Below are 24,520 nucleotides of genomic sequence, written 5' to 3'. Positions count from 1 at the left end.
TGCTGGTGGCTGTTCTGGAAGTTCTGCTGTGATGTCTGAAGCTCACAGTACCTGTAGTTAGTGTCCCACTTCTAGGAGACAGGGGCAGATAGCAGGGCTGAGAGCTTCAAGGGCAGTGCTAGAAACATCAGTTTCTAATGGTCACCGGACCACAGAGGCTAGTGACACTAACACTGACTGCAGTCTTGGGAGTGTCAAAACCTAGGTGTGTCTAGACTGCTTCTTCTCAAGGTAGAAAGTCTCCCTGTGCCTATATATTGCCATGCCCATGGGTCTTTGTCCTACTGTCTTTTCACAGGGTCAGCTGGACTGGATTACTGTCACCCATAACCTCACTTTGACCTGTGTAAAGATCTGTTTCCACTATAATTATGCTGAGGTGCCGGGGTGGTGGTGGTGGTGGTGGTGGTTTAGGGTTCCAATATGTGAGTTGGGAGAGACAGCTCAGCTCTTCAGACTCTCCTCCTTTCCTTATGTGCTCTTGGCCTCTTAAAGTCACCTCCTTGCCTCATACTCCTGCCCCCACACCTGAGGTGTCCTTCCACTCAATGGGACCATGTGTGTTCTAAACAGACCGGGGACCAGATCAGTATGACCCAAGAGGCCCAATTCCTCTGGCCAAGTGAGGGGAGGATCTGCCGAGACCTGGGATGGGGATGTAGACATTTGCAGTGGGTGGTGGAGGCCCAACCTGGTACAGTGACCAGCGTGAGACTGGCAAAGGGAGCCCTGAGCCTATGGACACACACCCGTAGATAGTTTGCTGTCTGTCCCTTACAGGACCACAGAGCTATGACCTGTCTTCCCCAGGACAGGCTGCATACCTCTGCCCATCCCTCGCAGGAGCACTTGGTTTTGCTGAGAGAAGCAACAATACTAACAGGGAAACAGGGACAGCCGTGCGAAGCTGGTCCGTGTAAATTCGGGAAAACCTTATTAATGAGAAGCCCAAAGTCAGCACAGGAATCCCAGTCACGATGCCTCAAGATCTCCATGGCAACCAGCATATCTACCCTTCCACCCAGCCCAGGAGGGGTAGATACAATGGCCCTGACATGGGCCAAGACTGTCCCACCTCAGGGGCCCAGGGACTGTAGAAGCCATGAGGGCATAGCTCTTTGACCCCCCCTCAACCCCCCCCCCCCCCCCGCCGTTCTCATCTGGCAAGGGCAGTGATGTCTCACGGCTTTATTCTTTATTAACACTCTGTTGCTGTCACTGCTCTGGACGCCACTGCAGTTCCGTGTCCTGTCAGTCCTTTCAACTCTCATTTTGGTAAAATAAATAGAGACAATGAACTCTAGGTCAGTGCTCCCGTGAGCCTTGCTTAGCTTCATGATTGAATTTTCGCATCAGACTTGTGAAGGCCCAGCCTGTGGGCAAGATGCAAACACACCGGTTCCACCAGGGCAGGGAAGCAGCCCAGCCCATCAGGTGGCTCTGTGCGGCCGAAACTGAATCACCAGTTGGACAAAAACTGAGCTGAAGCCCACTCAGTCCCTGGAGCACTCTGCAGAACTGAGCAGTGGCAAGTCAGGTAGGTCTGGGCCTTCCTGACTCCACACTGCTGTCTGGCCCAACCAGAGGCTGACTTCCTCGTGGCCCTCCTGGTCGGGAGAGTGCATTTCCAGGGGCAGGACCAGGGTCTCCTGTCCTGCTTCCCCAGCTCAGCCTGTAAGATCCTCTCACAGGAAGGTGCTCTTGGCTGAAACAGGTCCACTGAGCACAGCACAGGGACCCAGCCTCTGCCACAGATGTCCCAACCCGTGTCCCCGGGCTCCTGTTGGCACTTGTCAACTGAAAGATCCTGATTCCCAGGGAAAACGGAAAATGCTTTTCAAAACATCATTGTGTTGTGTCCTGTTTGTGTGCAACGCTGTGTCCATCCAGGGCTGCGATGTCCTCAGCCCCTCACTTCATGTGCACAGACAGGCTGCGATGTCCTCAGCCCCTCACTTCATGTGCACACAGACAGGCTGCGATGTCCTCAGCCCCTCACTTCATCCTCAGCCCCTCACTTCATGTGCACACAGACACTGCTGAACTCTTTTCCTCAGCACAGCCTGCATCACGCACCTCAGCCACACCATCAACAGAGCTCAGGCTGCCCTCCAGCCTCAGGGTCCAGTGAAGGCTCTGAACCCTATGTGTGCTGAGGCCAGCCATGCACACGGACGTGCTGGCCACAGTGCCCATATATGTGCAGGAGGGGAGACTGTGGGCCTGCAATGCATACCCAAGTGTGCACGGGCAGGAAGACCAGGGCATCCATGTAAGCATGGATGGGGAGGCTGTGTGCCTGCATGCGTGTGTGCCTGTGTGTGGCACAAGCAGGAGACAGGGCTATGGCCACTGTTACTGCCCTATGGGAGAGAAGCACTTCAGAATATGCCTGACAGATGGAGGCACCCGCTAACTACAGATCTACCTCATCTGCCCAGAACCAGACCCTCTTTCCTGCGGCCAGCTCACATTGGGGTCTAGCTGTGTAGGATGGGGACCGCTTTCCTCATAGCACCATGACACCCAGTGTGCTGGGCTGCCTCGGTGCTCCAGGGGGGCCAGCTCAGACTTCCACACCTTGCAGCAGGAGAAGCCCTCCCTCTCCTCTTCCCCCAATTGCTTTTATCCATTTCTCAGTACTGGGCAGCCTACTGTGAGAGGACAGCTGGGCTGGGCCATGACCCTTAGGAGCCCCAACACGGCTATTCTACAGGGCGCTGTCTGTTCTGTAACTAATGCTTTGATCGCATGGAAAAATCAAATGTGTTCGTTTGTAAAACCTCAGAAGAAACCAGGCAGGAAAGGACCATCCTGCACTGAGGAGGGCCTTGGTGCCTGGATGCTGGTTCTCGATGGGAAGCCACGACAAACCCTCCCCTGCTTTGGACCTGTACGTTACAGTGAAGACAGAAGGAAGAGTGTGCAAGCCCCTCCTTAGCTGGCCACGGCCAAGTCAGGAGCTGCGGTTTGCAGGTGGGTGGGTAGGTGGGCACTGCGTCCTGGGCAGTGCAGGCTGGTTCACTATGTACAGCAGAGGGTGGCTGCAGCCTGGCAGGGGTCCTAGGTGCCGCTATCTGACACGCTTCTCCACCGAATACACGGAAATGTAGTAGTCATTGCTTCCTACGGCCAGATGAGGCTGTGTGGAGAGACAGAGAGCACGTGAGCAGGACCTGCGCAGCGGGAGGAGCTGCATCACTGGGGTAGAGGAAGGGGTGAGGGCTGCTTGTGCTCTGTACTGAGCTCTAGCAGGGGTGAGGATTAACCGCAGTTACACCTCTGAACTCCACACAGGTACAGAAATGAGGGTCATTAACTGCCAGAGTCTAGCAGGAATGATATATCATCCAAATTCCATTACAGGTGATTTGCATACTACCCACAATTCCCTGCAGCTTCCTTTTAGGATTGCCCCCTTGGGATGGTTCTGAGAATCTGATGCTGTGCACTTCAACAGTGCTACACACAGGCTCCTGTGGAGCCCACTCTGCAAACCCTAACCACCACCAACCCATGCGAGTGATTACAGTTATGGACACAAGTGCCCAGTGATACTTTTCTATTGTTCCCCAAGCCAGAGGACACTAGCTGTTTCTCCCTGAGTTTGGGTTTGATTTCCAGGAGGCAGGGCAATGCTTTCCTGGACACCCCAGGCCTAGCAGATCTTAGTCCTTTATAGTTTTAGAGTCAGAAAGGAGGAGTCCAGGCTGCCTGGCTTACTCCCCTCCTTGCCCCCCTGCCCCCTTCCCAGAAACCCAGGAGTGAAGGTACAGACCCAGTGTGGGTGGAAAGCCAGGCAGCTGATGGCCCCGACTCGCTGGCCCATGAACCCATCATAGTATTTGATGTTGTTGATCAGCTCCCCATTTCCGTTGTAGATGGCTGTGAACTGGTTCATGGAGCCACTGTAGCAGGGAGGAAAGATGGTCAGGATATTAGTTTCTGTCTCCCTGTGGTGCAGGAGAAAGACAGTCCAAGGGGCTGGCTGAGAGTTACTGCATGTGGAGCCACAGGCCAGGAGGTCCATTTGTGTGTCACCCTGAGGCAGGAAGTGGCTACTCATCTGTTACTGTCAAGAGGAAGAACCAGGCCTGTCCCCAGAGATGCCAGGGGGCAGGTGTTTGTTCTCAAAACTGGATAAGGCAGGGGAGACATATGTTTTTATTTCATGGTAATACAGTTACACCCTCCAGACTGTTCTTTCAAAGGCACTGTGGAGGACAGAGCCAAAGGCTATGCACTCCGGAAGGGCCTTTTGCTTAGAAGCAAGGGGCTGCACGGAGGCAGGGTACCTACCAGGCGATCAGGTTTGCCTGGGGGTGGATGTCGAGGGCTGTCAGCCCCTTCACAATCTGCATTACATTCACAGACTCAGGCATCCGAGGATCGAAGAAGCGCACGTCTCCATTGACACTGTGAGAAAGGACCAGGCTGATGCTTGCTGGTGGCAACCTTAGGGGTACTACCTAGAGCCTCTATGGGAAGGGACCTGGCTCTGAAGGATGGCATAACTGGCCGTGAAAAGTTTCAATGTCCACTCGCACATGCTGGTAAGGCCAAAGCCATATAGACTCCCTCGCAGGACCCCTCCAAAGGCCTACCAGGTGGAGCCCAGATCCCCACATTGTACCACCCCACTCGTCTTGGCAGCCAGGGTTCCTATCAAACTGCCCTTCTCAAGCCAGAAAAGGCTAGGATTGACTAAAGGGAGCTGCCATGCTCACATCAAGCAGGACACACCCGGGTCAGAAAAGAGATTACAAGCAAGTCCAGGAACAGAGTTGTCAGAGGCAGAAATGGCAGAGGGGGCCTAGTGGATGCTCAGCCCCACAGGGGCCAGGTCACCTCACCTAGGCTCCAAGCCTTCTGCTTCTACGTCCATTCCAACAATTATGCTTTGCTTTATGCCACAGACAGGGAGGAAAGCACATCTCGCTGAAGAAGTGGTGGCTTTGTGACAGTGAATTATGCTTTGCTGTCCCTTTAACAGCAGATGCAGATCCACTGCTCTTAGCACAGTATTTATTGAGCAGCAGGCCCGAGTTTATGTTCACAAGCTGGCTGGCGACAAGGTGGCAACGTGCCGCCCGCCCGGTGCATTCTGCTTTGGTGCTCCTGTGAGGGACACATCTGCCTGCACATCTCCTCCTTCAGCCCAGCCCAGGCCACCCTCACTCTTGCTCTGCACTCTGACCTTTCAGGCCAGTCACAGAGCAGAGTCAATTACTGCCCTGAAATGCCAAGGGTCCCTAGCTATTTAAATACCAAGGACATATTTAAATGGAAGAAAAATAATGTTTTCATAGCAAATGTCTCATGCATATTTTGCTCCTTACCTCACACTCACGATGTGGCCCTCAGGGTGCTTCTGCAGGTAGGCCTTTACCACCCATGCTGTGTGCTCTCGGTAAGTCATGACCCGGCTAAAGGAGGAAGGTGTGGTCAAGACTGGCCCAGCCCAGATCCTCTTCCCAGTTGCTCAGGGAACTGCAGGTAGGGCTAGGAGGAGTGGTGTGAACTGGAGCTGGCAACCCTGCCCTTGGGGCTGAGGCTTAAGAGGATACCCAGAAGAGAGGAGGTGCTAGCAAGGCTGTCCTGGCCACCCCCTCATTTCTCTATCCTCCGTTTCCCCAGTTTGGGCCTTGAAGCCTTGGTGCCATTTTGAGATGAGGCAGACCTGGTCCTTGAGGAAGCCAGGTAGTTAAAGGTGAAGGCTGACCGCACTGAGCTGTCTCTCTAGCCCTAGGTGCCGTTTTCTCTGCTCTGCTGACGACACTTCGTGCTCACAGAGCAATCTGATCTAGTGGGGTGGCCTCTGCCATCTGGAAGGAGCTTGAACAGTGCTAAGGAGAGGGGAGATGGGATAGTTACCATTCACTGAGTGCCATCCTCCTGTCGTAGACACGGATTGAGCCATCACCCAGGCCAGCCACAATGAGTGAGCGGTGTGAATCACAAGACAGACTTGTCACACAGCTGTCAGCCCCCGTGGGGATGTCCTAAGCCCAAGAAAGACAGCAGTGAGGAGTCTTGAGCTGGCTGCAGTTGTGTTCTGTGGAGATGGCCTCTTCTCTCTCAGACTGGGAAACTGGTCTCCACCTGCAAGGCTATCACAGGCCTGAGGAACTGGGCCAAGGATAGTGCAGGGCTCACAGGGCATCAGTCATGCCCCGATCTGTGTGAGCGTCTTGAGTCTGTCATGCCCTGAGCCTGTGCCTACCAAGCAGGTGGAGGAGAGCCTATGAGCCTGTGCCTGGGCATAGCCTGGAAGGCAACTGTGGGGATGCCTGGCTCTCAGTGCCAATTAAACTTTCCAGCAATCGCTCCCTTTCCTGAAAAGAAAGCCGAAGCACATTTTGGCAGGGATGTTAGCTCTCTCCTCAAGCCCCTAATTAGCCAGGGAAGAGCTCAGGAAAGGCTTCTCTGTTCCCTGTGGTGGCCATAAATACTGCAGAAGGGCAAGGGGTGATGAATGGAAGCAAGAGGAATGGGAGCTGGAAATGGGTCTCAGAGGGAAAAGTGCTTTCTAATCAGATGGGGTGAGCTTGAGAGGAACCCTCCGGGTGGGGAGGGGTGTGAGTGGGGGAGGTTGTGACAGAGCCCCATTCCTGCCTTTGCAGCTGACGTGATGCCTCCCAAGGAGGCCCTGTACCTGCAGGAGCCCCGCAGGGTCCCTCACAGGACTCTCAGGAGTAGAAGTAATCTGGCACTATCTCCCCATAGGGACAGGGACCCTGAAAGACAGGGTTTAACTGTTTGGTGGCACTGTGGGGCTTGCGGAGGCATGGAAGCTTCTAGCAGGTGCTGGTGAACAGCCTTCAAGTCTTGCCAGCTCTTGTCACTCCTGCCTGTCTCTGCCCCTCTGTTCTGTGACATATCCATGATTTGTCCAGGCTTCCACTTTGGCAGGGCAGGTTGGGGAATGTGGAGGCCTAGTCTATGTTCCATGTGTCTTTGGGCACCAGGAAGACAGACATCCCTCAGTTATCTGGATATTGTCCTTAGAGTATCTGTGATTTCTGCCTTGGACCTGAAGGAGGTAAGTGCAATTGGACTCTGGCCAGGAAGCCCAGGTATCTGAGGCAAAACCAATACACTCTATTAAAATGGAATTTTGGAGCTGGACTGGTCTACACAGTAAGATTATGTCTCAAAAACCAAACAAACAACCTTGAAAATTAAACATGGTTTAAGTAAGGAGCTGAACTCTAGCTCAGGCGCAGCATGGGGAGGTGTTTAGCATACACAGGGCCCTGCCTTCTGTACGCAGCACCACAGGGTAAGGAGACACATTAAACAGTTAATGGTTCTCATAGAAGATACTCCACCCTACTGATTCAGTTCATGGTTCTCATAGAAGATACTTCACCCTACTGATTTCTGATATTCCCTAATTTGCATGGAGAAAACAATATTTGGAAATAATTAGGGTTAGCATAACCTTAATTATTGCTGTAATGCAGGGTCAAAGTGCCACAATCAATGTGTGTCCAGGAGTAATTAGCTTTTCACCTGGCAGCAAGATGCCACCTCCCCATCTGCCTCCCCACACAGATATCTGGACGGCAGTCACTGACTGATGAGGACGGGATCTATTTTGTGAGTGTGAGGATGCAGTTGTAGGCATGGTGAAGCGTGGGGTCTGCGCAGGGGCCTGGAGTGGTTACCTGCACCTTCGTCTCCCGGTCAGTATCCCAGATCCGGACAATGCGCACGTCCCCTGAGCTCATGAGGAGGCCAGTTTCTTGTTCCCAGTCTACCACCATCCCAGCTCCTGGGGAAACAGTGGCGTCACTATGTCAAAGAATGGCTCAGGCAAGATGGGGCCATACTGGGCATCCTCTTACTCATGTAAGACCAGGTTACTGTACCAATGCTCAGATGAGCTCTGTGCTCTCCTAGAACCTTATACATTCCACCCATCCATTGCACTGAATCACAGGACAACAGGGTCTCAGAATTTCTGTCCACCAGACATATCTTCTGTAACTCTGAGACATAAATAGCAGGTCACCTTTCAGTGGCCTCCAGGTCAGGTCAGACCACCAAGGTCCCAGTTCTCTTAGACAGGCCCCGGGCCACCTGGACGCTCTAGCACAGCGTAGGATGCTGAGGAGAGCATCTGGAGTACCCAGACGTGACGAGCAGGCAAACACAACAGAACCAAGCTCTTGGCAGGGTGAACAGCATGTGCTATCAGCCCAGCTACTGAGGCAGGAGTTCTCAAAAGGTCATTCTGCTCACATGGGCATGTACCTCCATCAGAGCCAAGTGTCTGTACACAAGGCACACCTATGGTGGCTGGCAAGAAAACATGAATGCTTTGTTATCCTCTGGTGAAGCAGACACAGGCATGGTCAAGCTGACATTATGTGTGGACCCTTGGGGCTTCACTCATTCCTCATCTCAGTCAGTCCTGACTTCCCACAAGAAAGCCACAAGCCACTCAGGTTTCCCTCCTTATAGCTCTGGTGGCCACGGGTCCCTCCAGCCCAGGCAGGTGTGAGTGTGGCAAGGCTCTACCACCCAGGAGCAGATTACTACTCAGTGGTCCTGGGAAAGAACATAGCTAGCAAAGTGGACAGACACCATGCCAGCCTGCTGTCACCAACCAGCAAAGGTGCTTTTCCAAGCCACATCTAACTACCTGCAGTGCTGCCTGTGACTTGGCCAAACTGAGAACATGGCAGAGCACTGAAATCCTTGAGGGTTACCTGTTCTTGTGGCTTCTAGGGGAGATCACTGGGTGACTTTGGAACCTCAGAAGTGAACGGGTGTCCTGGAGGCATCAGAACTCTGTTTTACAGTTCCAGACGGCCTTCTTCTGAGGAGTCAAGACCCAGCTCATGCTGTCGGCAATGGGTCTGAGAGCCCGACCTACCTCGTGTTGTTGGAAGCATGTCTGAGAGCCCTTGCCACGCAGTCACCATCTCTGGATTCTTTTCCAAATCAGCAAAATTTTTCCAGACCCTGATGGCACCATCATCTAGGAAAGGAGAAAGCAGTGTAACCCGTGGCCTAGAGGTTGTGCCCCACCCCTGTCTCCACCTCCCAGCTGCAGTGTTCTCAATGCCTATTCCTGCTATTCTGATGTGAGCAACCAGCAAAGATAGCTGTAAAGGGAGTGGGGCCACGGCAGAGCCCGCACTGGAAGCCACAGGCCACATGTCAGTGGTTTGGTGGTATGGCTAGCTCTCCTTCCCAGAGCCAGCAGCACAAACTGTTGTGTCCTGTGGCAGGGAAGCAGGGGGAGAACTGGAGGTCCTTCCCCATCCTTCCCCAGGGCCAGGCTCTGAGCGGTGTCTGATGCACGGATCTCCAGACCACAACACACGAGACCCCATCTGCTGTGCTTTAGGGCCTGTCCTTTGCCTCTCCCTTGAGAGAATGACTGAGCCATTTTGATGCCTCCCCCTTCCTTCTCTTTCTTCCTCTCCTCTCCACTTCCTCCTATTTGGTGCCCTGGACTCTCAACCTGACCCTGACCTCTCTTCTAGCCTTAGCTATGCCTTGAGGGTACCTAATCCCACTGGGCATAGGTCATTCCTGGACAGCGCTGATGCTGTGGGTCCTGAGGTGGCATTGCTAGATAGTGTCTTTTATGGCCACATGTTTTCACTTAAAAAGGAAATGGGGCAATTTTTTAGTGTAGCAAACACTAAAACAAACAAGAAAGCAAGATGGAGGCATGCCCACTCAACATCCTGTCACCAGAATGTGCTGGTGTTGAAGTGAGCACGTGGGTGTAACCATCAATGCCCTGGGGAGCAGGCAGCTCACAACAATCAGTAGTAGACACTAACTAGGCAATCTGCAAGGACAAGTGGAGCCTCTGAAAGGCCATAAAAGCCCAGACTCCAGGCAGCTCGGCAGATGCTGGTCTCTAATGCACCTAACATGCATGAGCCATGTAATCTAGCAATAAGTGACCCTTCCAGTGACCACATATCCCACCAGGATCTTCTGTTTCTGGCCTGGTTCTGTGACCTTGGTGACTGCTAAGTGTCTGATACACTGGCTGACCTGGATAAGCATGACTAAGGCTGTTAAGCCAGCCTCTACCACTCTCAAAGAGCATCCCTCTCGGAGCATCTGGAGAACCAGCACCACTCGCTGTCCTTCCCTCACCAGTGGGTGTGGATGTGGCAGCTTGCTGTGTAATGGGGCTGTAGGACTTGAGAGCCACTTGGGCCAGCTCTAGCTGCTGTCTGTAAATTCTGCCTCTGGGTATCAACTACATCACTTAGGGATGGACTGTCAGGCTGTTGGATTAATTCACTGCAAGTTGTTCCCCCCTTTTAAAGATTTATTTATTTATTATATATGAGTACACTGTAGCTGTCTTCAGACACACCAGAAGAGGGCATCAGATCTCATTACAGATGGTTGTGAGCCACCATGTGGTTGCTGGGATTTGAACTCAGGACCTCTGGAAGAGCTGTCAGTGCTCTTAACCACTGAGCCATGTCTCCAGCCCATGTTTCCCTTTTTAAGTGTGAACAATAAACCATGTATTCATTGTTTTTTTTTGTTTTGTTTTTTGTTTTTTTTTGAGACAGGGTTTCTCTGTATAGCCCTGGCTGTCCTGGAACTTACTCTGTAGACCAGGCTGGCCTTGAACTCAGAGATCCGCCTGCCTCTGCCTTCCAAGTGCTGGGATAAAAGGTGTGCGCCACCACCGCCCGGCCCATGTATTTGTAAATCATGCTCAAGACACCAATGGTTTCAGTGGCTTAGGCACCAAGTCCAGGCCCAAGATGAGGACAGTGGGCTCAGGACACCTCCATTAGCGTCATGCTCATCTTTCTATCTGACATCAGCTGCAGGTCATCAGTTTTGGTGTGACTTTATTGGTGTGACTTTATTTGGTGTGACAGCACAGGGTTGTGTGATGCCAGGCAAGCACACTGCCACCAAACCGCCCCGACCCAGGAACCATGCCTTAAAGTGCTAGAGCAACTGTAGTCGGGTGCAGCTCAGTTGGAAGAGAGCTCACTGTGCAAGCGTGCAGCTCCAGGTTCAGCTCATAGCACTGTATAGCATGGGGGTAGAGTAACACTCAACTACTATTCTAGATTTGGGGAGAGACAAAGATGGTCAGGATTTCAAGGTCATCTTTAGCTGTACAGTGAGCTTGAAGCTGGACTGGGCTACAAGAGACCTTGTCTTAAACAAAGGGATACAACACAAAACAACAACAGAAAATAAACCAAGTGCAGCCTGGGGAAGGCACCTTGTTCAAAACGACACTTCAGGTGAAAAGTCAGAACAAACTAAGAACTCAGAGTGGGAGCCGTTCCTGCTTCAGAAACAGTTCTCACCCACCTTCAAAAGAAGGAAGCTGGTCCGCCAAAGATGGCTGGACCTGGTGTGGGAGCCAAGGGAGGAGGGGAGCTGATGACACCAGAGGTTGGGGGAAGCATGGGCCCTGGAGGGCATTATGACCTATAGTGTCCTCCCTTACTTTCGTGTAGATCCGGAACTCCCATGGGTCCCTCATGAAGGTTGGGGGGCAGAGGCTGACATGGTATTTCCAGTCATGGAAGGAAGGGCCAGCGACGCTTGATGAGAAGATGGTCCCAGAGCCCTGACCAACATGTTGCTTGTGTTCCTGCCCTTTCCCTCACACGTCCAGGCCTGGGCTATAGCGTGTTACTCACCTGTGGCTGTCAGCAGCAAGGAGCAGTCCTGCCCATTGAGGTACTCCATGGCGGTGACCCTGGTGTACCGAGGGTTGCCATTGTGGAAATAGTCTAGCTTCTCTCCTTTTTCCCAGTCCCAAAAACTTGAATGAGAGAGAAGACAGAAAGACAGTCACTAGGGAAACATGGCCCAGACCCCAGGGGGGCACAGCCTTATGCTGTGGGTGGCTGCAATCAGAGCAGAACAGAAACTGGCCAGTGTGAGTGAAGAGCCTTGTGTAGTGCAGGTGGGAGGGATACAGTACGGTCGCTAAGGAAGACTACGATGCAGCAGTCCATCTCTGGTCCACGCCCATGTAACTGAAAGCAGGGGCCTCAGACGATAGTGATCTGACACCCAGGTACCCTGACAGCTGCACAGTGTGGGAGAGCCTTACAACACAACATTACCAGGCCCTGAGAAGGAGGAAATGTGGAAGATGCTACAGGATGAGTGAACCATGAAGGAAAAGTGAAAAACGCCAGTCACAAAAGGACAAATACTACAAGGTTCCATTCAGGAGGTCCCCAGAGGCACCATGTTCAGACACAAAGAGGATGGTGCTGATGGCGCCCGAGGGAAGGGATTAGTGTCCACTGGGCAGCTTTTGTAGGGAAGAACACTCTAGAGGTGGGCGTGGGATCCATGTGCACTGACAGCACATGGTTAAGATGGTCAGTTTCCTGTTACACACAGCTTACAACTTAACAAGGAAGAAAGTGTAAAAACCATGAATGCACTAAATGGGCAGGTTCCTCACTGCCCTAGGTTAGAACCCTGTACAAACTATACTCTATTCTCTCAGGATGGCACAGTGGTTAAGAGCAATGGATGCTCTTTCAGAGGACCTGGGTTCAATTCCCAGCAACCACTTGGTGGTTCAAGCTACATGGCAATTATAGTCAGAGTCTGTAACTCTGACTTTAAGAGTTCTGACCTCTTCACAGAGACACATGCAAGCAAAGCACCAAAGCACATAAAGTAAAAAAGCAAAAACAAAACAAACAAACAAACCCCAAAACAAAACTCCATTCTCTCTTAGGGATTCTCTGCAGCACAGGCAAGGAACAAACTGTGTACCCAGCCTATTCTTTACTAGGGAAGCTCAGGTGAGTCCAGAATAAGGTGGGCCTCATAAGTGCAGCAGGGAGAGAAGATAGCAGGGTGAACCGGAGCCTACCAGATGCTGTCCTTGTCTGCGACAGCTATGCATGGTGTAAAGGGATGGAATTTGACCACAGAGGGAACGCCGGGGTTCCTGTTCAGAAAGATCTGATCGTCCAGTCTGGTGATGCCTGTAAGAGAATTGGAGCAAGGCTTTCATCTACAGTAACACTGATATTGTCTTCAGGAGAGTTGAAGCAGGGGACAATTGGGATCAAAGAGAAGGCTGAAAGCACACACTGAGGCATCCACAGCTCTGGGGTCTATGCCTTTGTTTGGCTCTGTCTTACAGCTTCTGGCAGAACTAGACACTGACGTGCCTTTGATCAATACTTAGTAGAGGAACTTCACTGATTCTGAAGAGTGTGCTATCAGGATGAAGGAGTGTGTGGCTACTACCACTCAAGACCCAGGTGGGATCCCAGGTGTTTTTAGTCTGGGAAGCAACTAGACAAAAGTCACAGGGGTGAAGGTCACAGCAGGGGACAAGGTTTTCTCACTAGGCCCCACACATTAGCTGATCTGCATCCTCTTGGAAGGACAGCACGTTCTGCCTTGGCCCCAGATACCTGCGAGGACCTCTGTGTTTCTGAGAGGGTGCTTCAGGGAGCATACATCTCGTTAGGCAGTGAATACACTTGGGTAGGCAGAGGGAAGCCTTCTGCTCTAACCAGGAGGCCCTGTGTGATCATGGGGAGAGTAGTGAGTTTAGTGCTGGCAGAAAGCAGTCCTTGAGTAGCTATGCACCAGGATCTCCTCTGTCTATGCTGCACACAGGGCTCTAGGACAGCAGCACAGAGATGTCTCTCACATTGTCCAGCCAGGGGCACTGCTCTGAGATGGTGTCTGTCCTCTGAGTGCTCCTTTCAGAACACAGGAAGGAGGGAAAATGGTGTGTGTGTGTCCATGCGCGTGCGTGTGTCTGTGTCCGTATGTGTGTCCGTGTGTGTCTCTGGGTACGTGCGTGTGGAGGAAGGGGGCTCCTTGGTCTGCAGTGGGACAAGTTGTCAGCCTAGAGCACCCACATTCTCAGTTATGTCTGTTGTGGTTGTGGTTGTTGAGGACTCCAGGAGTGGCACAGTTATGAGCAGTGCAAGATCAGGAGAATGTTCTACCAGCTAATACTTTTCGCAGAGATGGAAACAGCAAGTGTGTGGTAGTCGGCCCAGGTCACCACGCCTTAGGGAAGTCACCCTTGCTCAGGACTTTCCTGGCCCTGCCACCACGCACACTTGTGTGATGGCGGTATTTGAGGCGAAAACTTCAAGGAAAGTCAGCCTCATGTAATATTTAAAGAAATACACTCAGATTTTACACCACCCGTGTGTAGTCTGTTTGTCAAAGCCGAATCCCGTGCCCACCTGGCCAGAATCCCGCGGAACAGGGACCCCGCGAGAAATCCCGGTCCGTGGTATGGCCCCATCCTGGGGCTTGGCCTGTACTTTTGCAGCCATCTCCACCCAACCCACGGCATCATTCCCAGGTTGTTCCTGGCTGTCAAACAAATAAAAACCTGCACTAAATAAGAGACACTGAACCTGGGGCACTGGAGGAAGGCGCTGCAGTCCCCTCAGCACTGGGCTCCTCTGTCTCCATCCTACTTGAGCTGTCAGACCATTCACTGACTTCAGTTTGTGTAAGCCCAGGCCCCCACCTGTCATGCAACTGTTCCACCACTGGGCTCCTCCTCTAGCACCTTCTTTTGTGTGCTTTTGATAAACTTACCTCTTTTCTTAAAGACTACAAAGAACACTTGTCTTTTGTCTAGAAAAACGTGTGTGCGTGTGTGTGCGTGTGTGTGTGTGTGTGTGTGTGTGTGTGTGTGTGTTTTAAACCTTGGGTGATCATTCTTCAGAAACCATGTACCTTGTAGATGAGATAGCGGCTCATCAGTTAGGCTAGGCTGGCCCGCCAGTAATGCCTGCCTCAGCCTTACCAGTGCTCCAATTACCAACATGTATCACAGTGCCTAGCTCTTTATGCTGAGTGCTGGGGCTCAGACTCAGGACTTCACACTGGTGAGGCAAAGCCTTTACCCACTGAGCCATCTTCTAGCCCCATCTGACTTTGTATTCTCAGTGTATGCCTCAGTTTGAATAGAAACAGTGTTGCCTCTGCAGCTGCCCACGAGACTCCCAGACTTGTTACTGTGTGGGGGAGACCCACTTTCCAATCTTGTGCCAGGAAACTAACTTACCCTAGGTGCCCTGACCTGCAGTCCCGGGATGCTATGGAAATACTGTCTAGGAGAGCACAGTGAACAGGGTGCTCTGAGAGGAGAGCCACCGGGTGCTGCAGACAGGGTGCTTGCTAGTTGCACATCCTTAGTGGTGGTTGCTGCACTGCACACCCAGAGCACTCCCAGGGAGGCATGATGAGTCAACAGCAGACAATCTGTCTCTTGAGGCCTCAGCCTTAATTTAACAAGTAACAGGCTGGGCGGTGGTGGCACACGCCTTTAATCCCAGCACTTGGGTGGCAGAGGCAGGTGGATTTCTGAGTTCGAGCCTGGTCTACAGAGTGAGTTCCAGGACAGCCAGGGCTATACAGAGAAACCCTGTCTCGAAAAAACAAACAAACAAACAAACAAACAAACCCCCAAGTAATGTGTTTTTTTTTTCTAAGTTTCAGAGGACAGGGAGGTATGGTCAGAACTGTGACTTATGCTATAGGGGAGAAGGCCAAAGACTTCTTACACTGACTCTCAGCCACAGCTACCTCTGTGAGAAAATCACATGAAGTGGCCACCTGTCATTCTCATGCAGTCAGAGTGGAGGGACTGCACTGTGGGTGGTGGGGGAGCCTCAGTCTGTAGTCCTCAAGAGAGGAGATAAAGACCCTGGGCTACGCTTGACATGGCCCTGCTCCCTGCATGTCCTCCAGGCCTGGGGGACACACACCATGCAATCTGCTGAGAGAAGCTTGCTCTTGAGCCCCCCACAGCAGCACGCATACTGTCCTTGGCTGATCGCTGACATGTCCCCATGATGCTGGAAGCAGAACCATGTGAGGGAGCAAATGTGGCATGCTTTCAGGTCTGGGAAGGGCCCAGTGAGGCTGTGGTTGTCACGGTTTGGAAGAGCGGAACCAGTGGTCACTGCAAGGCCAAAGTAGAGACACGCTGGACAAAACTAGGGCCTCACTTCTGTTACAAGGAAAGGACGTCCCAGGTGGCTACTGAGATATGGTGCTCAGGGCCTGGAAAGGGCTTGCACTTCTCTTCTGGAAATCCCAAAAACCAGGAGTGATGCTTCTCAGAAGGTCACCAGCTAGTAGAGACCCCCAGGGCAGGGCTGTCCTTGAGTAGAAGCCCTTCCCTTGAGGCAGTTTCCTTTCCCCAACACCATCCCTCCCTGTTCCAGCTGCCTCTACCAGTCAGCGCTCTGGCCTACAGGAGCAGCACACACAGTGCTTGGGGGCTGAGGGGATTCACCAGTCCTGAATACACATGGCAGGAGGCCTGCTCCCCTGGGAGGGGAGGTGCACTTACCCTTCTGGATGACCTGCTGTGCCTGCTTCCTGACTCTAGTGTTTCTCAGGAACCGCCACTCACGCTCCTTGCGGATCTGACTCTCCAGGTCGTGCTCTTCAGGGATCTTTAAGGACAGAAAACACTGGATTAGGCTCAGCAGGGACAAGACAGTCACTCGTAAGCTGGGCACTGGGGCACATCCACATGAGTCCAGCACTCGGGGATCTGAGGCAGTGTGGTCTATATGCTGAGTTCCAGGCCAGCCTGGGCTACACAGAGAAGTGTGTCTCAAAAACACAAGCAAATGACAGTACTCTCTGAGTGTTGGTGGTTTGCATCCTCTAGTCTGTTCCCTGGCTGAAGCCCGATAACAGGAGAAGATGGGCCTGTAGGGCCGGGGGCCTTAGATTCCCAGACAAGGGAAATGCTTCTGGCTATGCAGAGGCAGTGGTGTTGGCTTTGATAACTGAGCTTGCTCAAGAACACAGGTGTATTTCCTTCTCTTCCTGAAGTGGGTAAATCTCACTCACTGATTCTTAAACATCCCAAACACTGAGTCATTCAAGGAACAAATAGGACCCCCTTCCTTCTGACTGAGACAGCATTTGACAGAGGCTTTCCTGAGGGAAGAGGACCCCAGACAGGACTGTATTTCCTTTTCAGTGTTTTATTGCCATGCACCCTTCTTTTTCTTCTCAAAACCCACAAAGAAACACACCCAAACAACAAAATTAGGGGCCAGAGGAGGATGTCCAATTTGGACACGGGAGATGGCCCCGTTACCCTGTCAGTGGCTACCAGTTTAGAAACTGTTCCAGAGCAGCAAATGTGGGTTCAGAAGCACAAATTTTATCTCATGACAATGTTGAACTTGAGAAAAGAAATGACAATGACCAATGATACGAACATCAGCAAGAAGCAGCTCTGACAGACCCAATGTGCAGAAAGAGAGAGACGCGCTTTAATGAAACCAAGCTTCTCTGGAGCAGATCAAAAGCAGAGGTCTAAAAGGTGCTTGGAACAGGAAGAGGGCCCTGGTGCTGCTCTCTGAAGCTCTGTACTGAGCCACTGCTGCACATGTGGGGGTGGACCCAGGGCAGACTCCAGCCCAGGCTCCGAAGACAACAAAACAGAGACAATCTAGGCCTGAGGAGACACAGTGGGGGAGGCACAGGCATTTGGAAACCTGGAGAGTGTCAGACAGTCTGGCACTTGAGCTGGCACTGGTGACAGAACCCTGGCTCTGGACTCTGTCTCACGGGAGTGAGGGGTGAGGGTGCTGCTGTGTCTTCTACGCAGCGGGTACAAGTGAGTATTCTCTTGCAGAGCTGCTATACTTGTCATAGGCAGCACAAAGTACAGAGGAAGGCCCACTGAGACGAGGCAAGGAGTTCACTGTGAAAAGGCACAGGCAGGACATCCCTGGGGGTGACCAGCTCTCAGGATGGAGGGACTAGATGAGACTGGCAAACAGACCAAACCCCCCTCTACTTCTTGTGGCTGTGTATTAACCCTCCCCGCATTTTCTCTTTTCACCCATTTCTATCTGGTCTGAGAAATAACGCCTTTTAGTAAGTAAGCATCCAGGCCTGGCTTCTGAGGTCCTCTCTGAGCACAGCTCCTACAAGGATGGGGGCTAAGGAGCAGTGTCACATGATTAGGGTATGACATGTCAGTTCTGTACCTCCTGGCTTTTTAGAAAGACCAATTACAGCTGAAGCCTCCTGTGGAGGCACAGGCAGCTGAGAGGGAGCTGAAAACTGAGGCCCAGCCCTTTTCTGGTCACAAAGACCTTGAGGCCCTGGAACACAGGGAAGTAAGACAATAAATATATGTAGGTCTTGTGTGGAGTCTAGACCTTGGAGCTATGTCTTACTTTTGGTGCCTTGGGAAGCAATAAATATAACTTATTACTTATGGTATGTCAAGGAATGTGCCTATCAAGATTGAAAAAAGGCTTGGACAAAGGCAAAATTGGAGAGGACCCCAAGGAAAGGTGCTAACACTGGCCCTGTGGGCTGAGGACAGGTGACCTGCATCTCTTCTCCAGAGACTATTACTGTCATTACCCCCCATCCTTTACCTGCATTGCCATCCTTTCTCTATGTGGGCTATCAGGTGGGCAATGGTCTCTGCAGCACTGATCAGAGCTCAAGCCAATGGCGTGTACATTTGTGCCCTTTGTACGCTCATTAGCGATGACTTGAGTGCTAACAGAGAAAGTGGCCTCTCTCTAGTCACGTTGATTTGACTGACATACAGCCAGCTTGCCCTCTTTAGGTATGGTTTTGGGATTAGGCAAATATTAACTCACTTGGCTGCCAGCAATCTGGGAAGAGTCTGGGTGTCCCCGCCATGTCCTTGTCGCGTCTGTCCCTTCGTCCCAGGCTCTGGCGAATGTCTACCTGTTTTCTGACCCCGTGCTTTTGCCTGCTCTGAGATGTTTATCCACAGATTATACAGATGTTCCCACTCAGCACAGCATGGTTACGACATTTCTCGCTACTGTGAATACACAGACGTCATGTACAGGCCTCTCTGAGTAGATGCCAGGAGCAAGACCGCCGGGCTCACATCTCATCACCTGTACAGAGCACAGCTGGAGAGCACAGCTGGAGTCTTCAGAGGCTCCTGTTCTTTGCTAGCACTGGGAACTGACAAGTTTTTAGAGTCTGTCATTTGAAACATGGGTGGTGACCTCTCAGAGCTGATGGATGCTGCTGACCTCTTATGTGATCTGCCAGCTACATTTTTCTTATGAAGCATGTGTGCAAATATTTTTACCTGTGTGTACTGTTGCTTTTTCTCTTATCAATTTTGAAAAGTTTCTCATGTAGAACAAATCTTTTTCAGTTACTTTTAAGAACTGAAACTGAAAAATCCTCTCATTATTTGAGACAAGGTCTCACTGTGTAGTCCAGGCTACCCTAGAACCTTACAATCTTCCTACCTTAGATTCCTGAGTACTGGGATTATAGTCGTGTACCACCAGGCCTGAATATTTTCATTTCTTTAGACAGGGTCTCACCATGTAACTCTGGCTGGCCTGGAACTTGATCTGTAGATCAGGCTGGCATCAAACTCACAGAGATCTGCCTGTCTCTGCTCTCATGGTGCTGGGATCAAGTTTGTGCACCAGCATACCTGACCAACTTCATTTTTTTAACGTAAGGCAATTCTTGTTCTTTTTTTTTTTTTAAAGAATTATTTATTTTATGTATGACTATACTGTAGCTGTTCCCAAACACACCAGAAGAGGGCATCAGATCCCATACAGATGGTTGTGAGGCATGCTGGGAATTGAACTCAGGACCTTTGGAAGAGCAGTCAGTGCTCTTAACTGCTGAGCCATCTCTCCAGCTCCCTTCCCCCCCACCCAATTTTTATTTTTTTAAACATTTATTTATTTTAGTGTGTGAGTATATATGTGGGTTCACGTGCCACCTTGCAAGAGTTGGTTTTCTCTTCTCACCACATAGGACTGAATTCAGGTCATCTGGCTTGGTAGCAAGTGCCTTTACACACAGAACAAAGGTGTGCTGGCTAGTTTTATGTCAACTTGACAGAAGCTAGAGTCATCTGAGAGGAGGACACCTCAATTGAGAAAATAACTTCATAAGACGGGGCTGTAGGTAAGCCTGTAGGTCATCTTCTCGTCTCTTCTTTTTTTTGTTTTTCTTCTCTTCTCTTCTCTTTTCTTTTTTTTGGTTTTTCGAGACAGGGTTTCTCTGTGTAACCCTGGCTGTCTTGGAACTCACTCTGTAGACCAGGCTGGCCTCGAACTCAGAAATCCGCCTGCCTCTGCCTCTCAAGTGCTGGGATTAAAGGCCTGCACCACCACTGCCCACCATTTTCTTAATTAGTTATTGATAAGAAGGGCCCAGCACATTGTGTGTGGTGCCATCCCAGGCTGGTAGTCTTGTGTTCTATAAGAAGGCAGGCTGAATGAGCAAGGCACGAGGAGCAAGCCGGCAAACAACAACAGCCTTCCTGGCCTCTGCAGCAGCTCCTGCCTCCAGGTTCCTGCCCTGAGTTCCTTTGATGGTGAACTGTGCTGTGTAAACTTTAGTTGAATAACCCTTTCCTCTCCAAGCTGTATTGCTGCTGCTTTATAGCATCAATGAAACCTAAACTAAGACGCAGGGTTTGTGTGTCCCAGCCTGGGTTCAAATGTACGGTGTAGGACCGGTGAGATGGCTCAGCGGGTAAGAGCACTGGCTGCTCTTCCGAAGGTCCTGAGTTCAAATCCCAGCAACCACATGTTGGCTCACAACCACCATGTGAATGAGGGTTGATACCCTCTTCTGGTACATCTGAAGACAGCTACTACAGTGTACTTATTTATAACAATAAATAAATCTTTAAAAAAAAACAAACGTACTGTGTAGCTGAGGATGGTCAAGTGAGCTGTTTGATGAAATACAATGCATCATTTTGTTCTCTTGCATGGCTTCTGCTTTTTGTACCTTATTAAAGGCTCTACCTAACTCAAAACTGCATAGCCTGCGGTTTCACAGGTAGGCTACAAATCACTCTGCTGCTTGTTGGTAAGGTGTGAGTGGGGATCAAGGCTGTGTCTTTGAATTGTCTCTGCTGAATTGGGCTGTTTTTGCACCTTTGCTGAAAATCAATGGAATCGGCCTGTGTGGCCCCATCTCTGGGTTCTCGATTTTACCCTATTGGTCTGTGTGTCTGTCTGTGCTCCAGCTCCACACAGATCCATCTTGAAGTAGGACAGTATGAGCCTTGTACCTTTGTTGTTGCAACTTCATTGCTTTTCTCCATATTCTATGCTGGTCAGTTTCTGCCAACACAGTGTTCCTGAGACTTTGATGGGGCTGAGCTGACTTCAGTGGCCATTTTGGGAGGCCCAGATCCTGCATGCCACTGTGCACTCCCATCTATGAACATGACCTTTCCTATTTATTTTACAGTAGCATAATTTTCAGAAAAATTTTAAATTTATACCAAGGCATTTCTGTTTTATGGTGTCATTGCAGATGCCACCAATGTCACACTTCAATTTCTAGCTACTCTTTACAGGGTTGCAGGTGGCTCTATAGCACACCTCTGTGTCCAGCAAGCCTACTCAACTCACCTCATCCCAGAAGCAGGCGCCCTTCACAAGGCGAAGGGCTATCTCGTTTGCTGAGTTTGTCACGAATGGCTGTAGGGCTCTGTCAGACGTTTTCTCTGCAGCTATGAAGAGCTGTGGGGTCTGTCTTCTTCACCCTCCTGTTCTCACACAGGAGGCTGACTTTAAAGCTGAGTGACTTATGGGTGGGGTGGTCCATGTGCTCAGCAGTATTTGAATGTGCTTTTGCCTCCTTAATACTGCGTGAAGGATTTGGGGTTCACTGGACAGCAGTTTGTTCTCTCTTTTTTTTTAAAAGATTTGTTTTATATATGAGTACACTGTTACAGTCTTCAGACACACCAGAAGAGGGCATGGGATCCCATTACAGATGCTTGTGAGCCACCATGTGGTTGCTGGGATTTGAACTCAGGACCCCTGGAAGAGCAGTCAGTGCTCTTATCCGCTAAGCCATCTCTCCAGGCCAATTTGCTTTCTTACAATGCATGGTTTTGGTATCAAAGTGGTGCTGCCTTTATACAGCATACTGAAGAGTCCACATCTGTATTTCTGTACCACATTCAACCTTTCTCCTTTAAAGCTTTGTCATAGATGCCAATTGTGTTACTCAGGCTTCAGCTGCCGAGACCAAACTCTCACATGCACAGCGTGACAGAAGAGGGAAGACCAGGAATGCTGCACATGTGTGTCATCTGGTACTTAGGAGGCTGAGGCAGGTAAATGCTACAAATTTGAGGGCAGCCGGAGCTACATTGCTCCTGAGCTGTGGTGAGGCAGAGCAAGCATCATAGCAGGATGCACGTGGTAGAACAGTTCTTCTCACTTCGGAGATGGTGCATCTTCCTAGGGTGTGACTCCAGAACTCACGAGGTTTTATCAACTCCCAAATTAGTGCCACTAGCTGGAAACCAAGGATCCCAGAGCGTGAGCCCGTGGGGACACTACAATGCTAGCATCGTTAAATGGTAACAACTGGTGAAACTAGCAGTTTTGTTTGATAATGTAACGTTCTGAACTACAAAGTTTTGTGAGTGACTGGCGGAGATGAAGGGTCTTTCCTTTAATAGCCAAGAGGACTACCGTCAAGTGAACTGTGGTAGCTCATGGCCTAGAAGGCCCTGCCTCAGTTCTGTTGATGGTCACAGTGGAGATGGTAGGCATGCTTTGCTACCCAGCCGCCCTCATGTCCAGATCACACTTAATTAGCACCGACATGTCGACATGTACGTTTGAAATCAGAAGTGTAAGCCGTCTTGCTTTTTTATTCTTTTTTTTTTTTATATTTAAAGGTTTATTTATTTATCATGTGTAAGTACACTGTAGCTGTCTTCAGACACACCAGAAGAGGGTGTCAGATCTCATTACGGATTGTTGTGAGCCACCATGTGGTTGCTGGGATTTGAACTCAGGACATTCGGAAGAACAATCAGTGCTCTTAACCGCTGAGCCATCTCTCTAGCCCCGCTTTTTTATTCTTTTATGTTGTGTCTTCTGTTCTTCACATTTCCATAGGGATCCAGTGTCAAATGTGTCAGTTTTCAAGGAGAGAGAGTTGGAAGTCTACAGACCTATTTCAGGAACACCACCACCACCACCTTAACAGCAGGTCTTCTTATCCACTGAAACGTGATCTTGTTGTCTTTCGAGCAAGGGTCTCACTAGTAGAACTCACAGAGATCTACCTACCTCTGCCTCCCTGTACTGAGATTAAAGGTGTGTTCCACCACAGCCTAGCAACCTTCTATTTAAAAAGTATGTGTAAGTATGTGTGTGAGTATATTATATGAGCATACTGTAGCTGTTTTCAGACACACTAGAAGAAGGCATCGGGTGGTTACTGAGAACTGAACCTCTGGAAGAACAGTCAGTGCTCTTAACTACTGAGCCATCTCTCTAGCCTCCTACGTTTTTTTAAAACCTATTTTATGTGTGTGGATGTGTGTGCGTGAACATGCACACATCAGAGTGGAGGCTGGAGGCCCACTTGTAGGAGTCAGTTTTCTTTCTACCATGTGGTCTTGAGGCCAAGTCAGGCTGTCAGGTTAGTGGTGAGAACTCTTACATGCTGAGCCACCTCACTGGGCCCTTTCTTTCTTTCTTAGTTTCCAATTTGGTTAAAATTCCTCTTTATGCACATTCTCCACTTTTTCCCATTAGCCTCTGTATTTTAATTTGTTTTTCATGATAAGGTCTTACTGTGTAGCCAGGGCATTTTGGAATTCACCACATGGCCAAGACTGGCCTCAAACTCATGACAGTACTCCTGTCTGCCTCCCAATTGCTGGGATCTAAGTGTGAGCCACGCGTCCTGTTGTGCGGTTTTTGTCTGCTCAGTTATTCACACTCTGTTTCTGTTAGCTCCAACATCTGGGCTGCCTCAGCCTTGAGTCTCGTTATGACTCGCTCTGTCTCCTGACAGTGCCTGCCTGACGATTTTGGGCTTTTTATAGTTTTTAAATGAGTCCTACACTTCATGTACAGAATGGCAGAGAGCAGGGTACACAGCTTGGTGTCTTCTGTGTGGAGCTGAGCTGGGCTCACTTTGTGCCCTCCTGTGGGTGCCTCAAGGCTTCTGTGTTCTTCCTCCTCTGTCGGAGGTCAGCTGTTGGGGGCAGCTGACCTGCTGGTGATCAGGAAGATCTCTGCTCCAGAGCTCTCAGGGTGGGCTGTGTGGTGACTCCCCCCTCCCTTATGAAGAGTGGATCAGGGATTTTTCCGGCTCTGGAAACGAGGTGTTGTCTTTCACTCTTGAGTTGGGCAGTTCCTCCAGTGTCTGGAGATAGCAGCACTTGCTCCCTTCCCATGAGGGGCTTGTGAGGTCCTTTGAGAAAGGATGTGTATTTTGGTGTCTTCCTCACAGATGTAGCTCCTCTCTGCCAGGCTCATATCTCTGGTGTTGGTCTTTCTACTATGTCTTATGGGCCATGTCACATATATAGACATAGGCAGTGCAGAGCAGCCTGTGCAGAGAGGCCCTGAGGGGCGGGTACTCTCCACTCAGTCTCTGGAGACCCATGGGTAAAGGAGTTCTCCCTGATGAGTCCAACCTTGTCTGACAGAGGTGCCTTCCTGTCCTTTCAGGAGGCTTAGTACCTTTCAGCCAC

At 50.6% G+C, this 24,520-nt stretch overlaps 1 protein-coding gene across 1 annotated transcript in view; it reads right to left on the bottom strand.

Annotated features, from left to right (window-relative positions):
• Positions 1-1,173: 1,173 nt before the first annotated feature.
• Rptor (regulatory associated protein of MTOR complex 1) overlaps positions 1,174-24,520 on the bottom strand; it is a 301,156-nt gene continuing 277,809 nt past the window's right edge. The window contains exons 25-34 of the mRNA XM_031352079.1: positions 16,340-16,445; positions 12,866-12,980; positions 11,664-11,788; positions 8,885-8,989; positions 7,671-7,777; positions 5,875-6,002; positions 5,340-5,426; positions 4,300-4,416; positions 3,779-3,908; positions 1,174-3,142 (exon numbers count right to left, since the gene is read on the bottom strand). Coding sequence (XP_031207939.1) covers positions 3,074-3,142; positions 3,779-3,908; positions 4,300-4,416; positions 5,340-5,426; positions 5,875-6,002; positions 7,671-7,777; positions 8,885-8,989; positions 11,664-11,788; positions 12,866-12,980; positions 16,340-16,445 — 1,089 coding nt within the window. The 3' untranslated portion in view covers positions 1,174-3,073. The remainder of the gene's footprint in view (positions 3,143-3,778; positions 3,909-4,299; positions 4,417-5,339; positions 5,427-5,874; positions 6,003-7,670; positions 7,778-8,884; positions 8,990-11,663; positions 11,789-12,865; positions 12,981-16,339; positions 16,446-24,520) is intronic.

This window comes from Mastomys coucha, unplaced genomic scaffold (genome assembly GCF_008632895.1).
Source record: "Mastomys coucha isolate ucsf_1 unplaced genomic scaffold, UCSF_Mcou_1 pScaffold5, whole genome shotgun sequence".
Taxonomy (NCBI): Eukaryota; Metazoa; Chordata; class Mammalia; order Rodentia; family Muridae; genus Mastomys; species Mastomys coucha.
The sequence above is the reverse complement of the archived record's forward strand: the minus strand, read 5'-3'. Positions and strand labels throughout refer to the sequence as shown.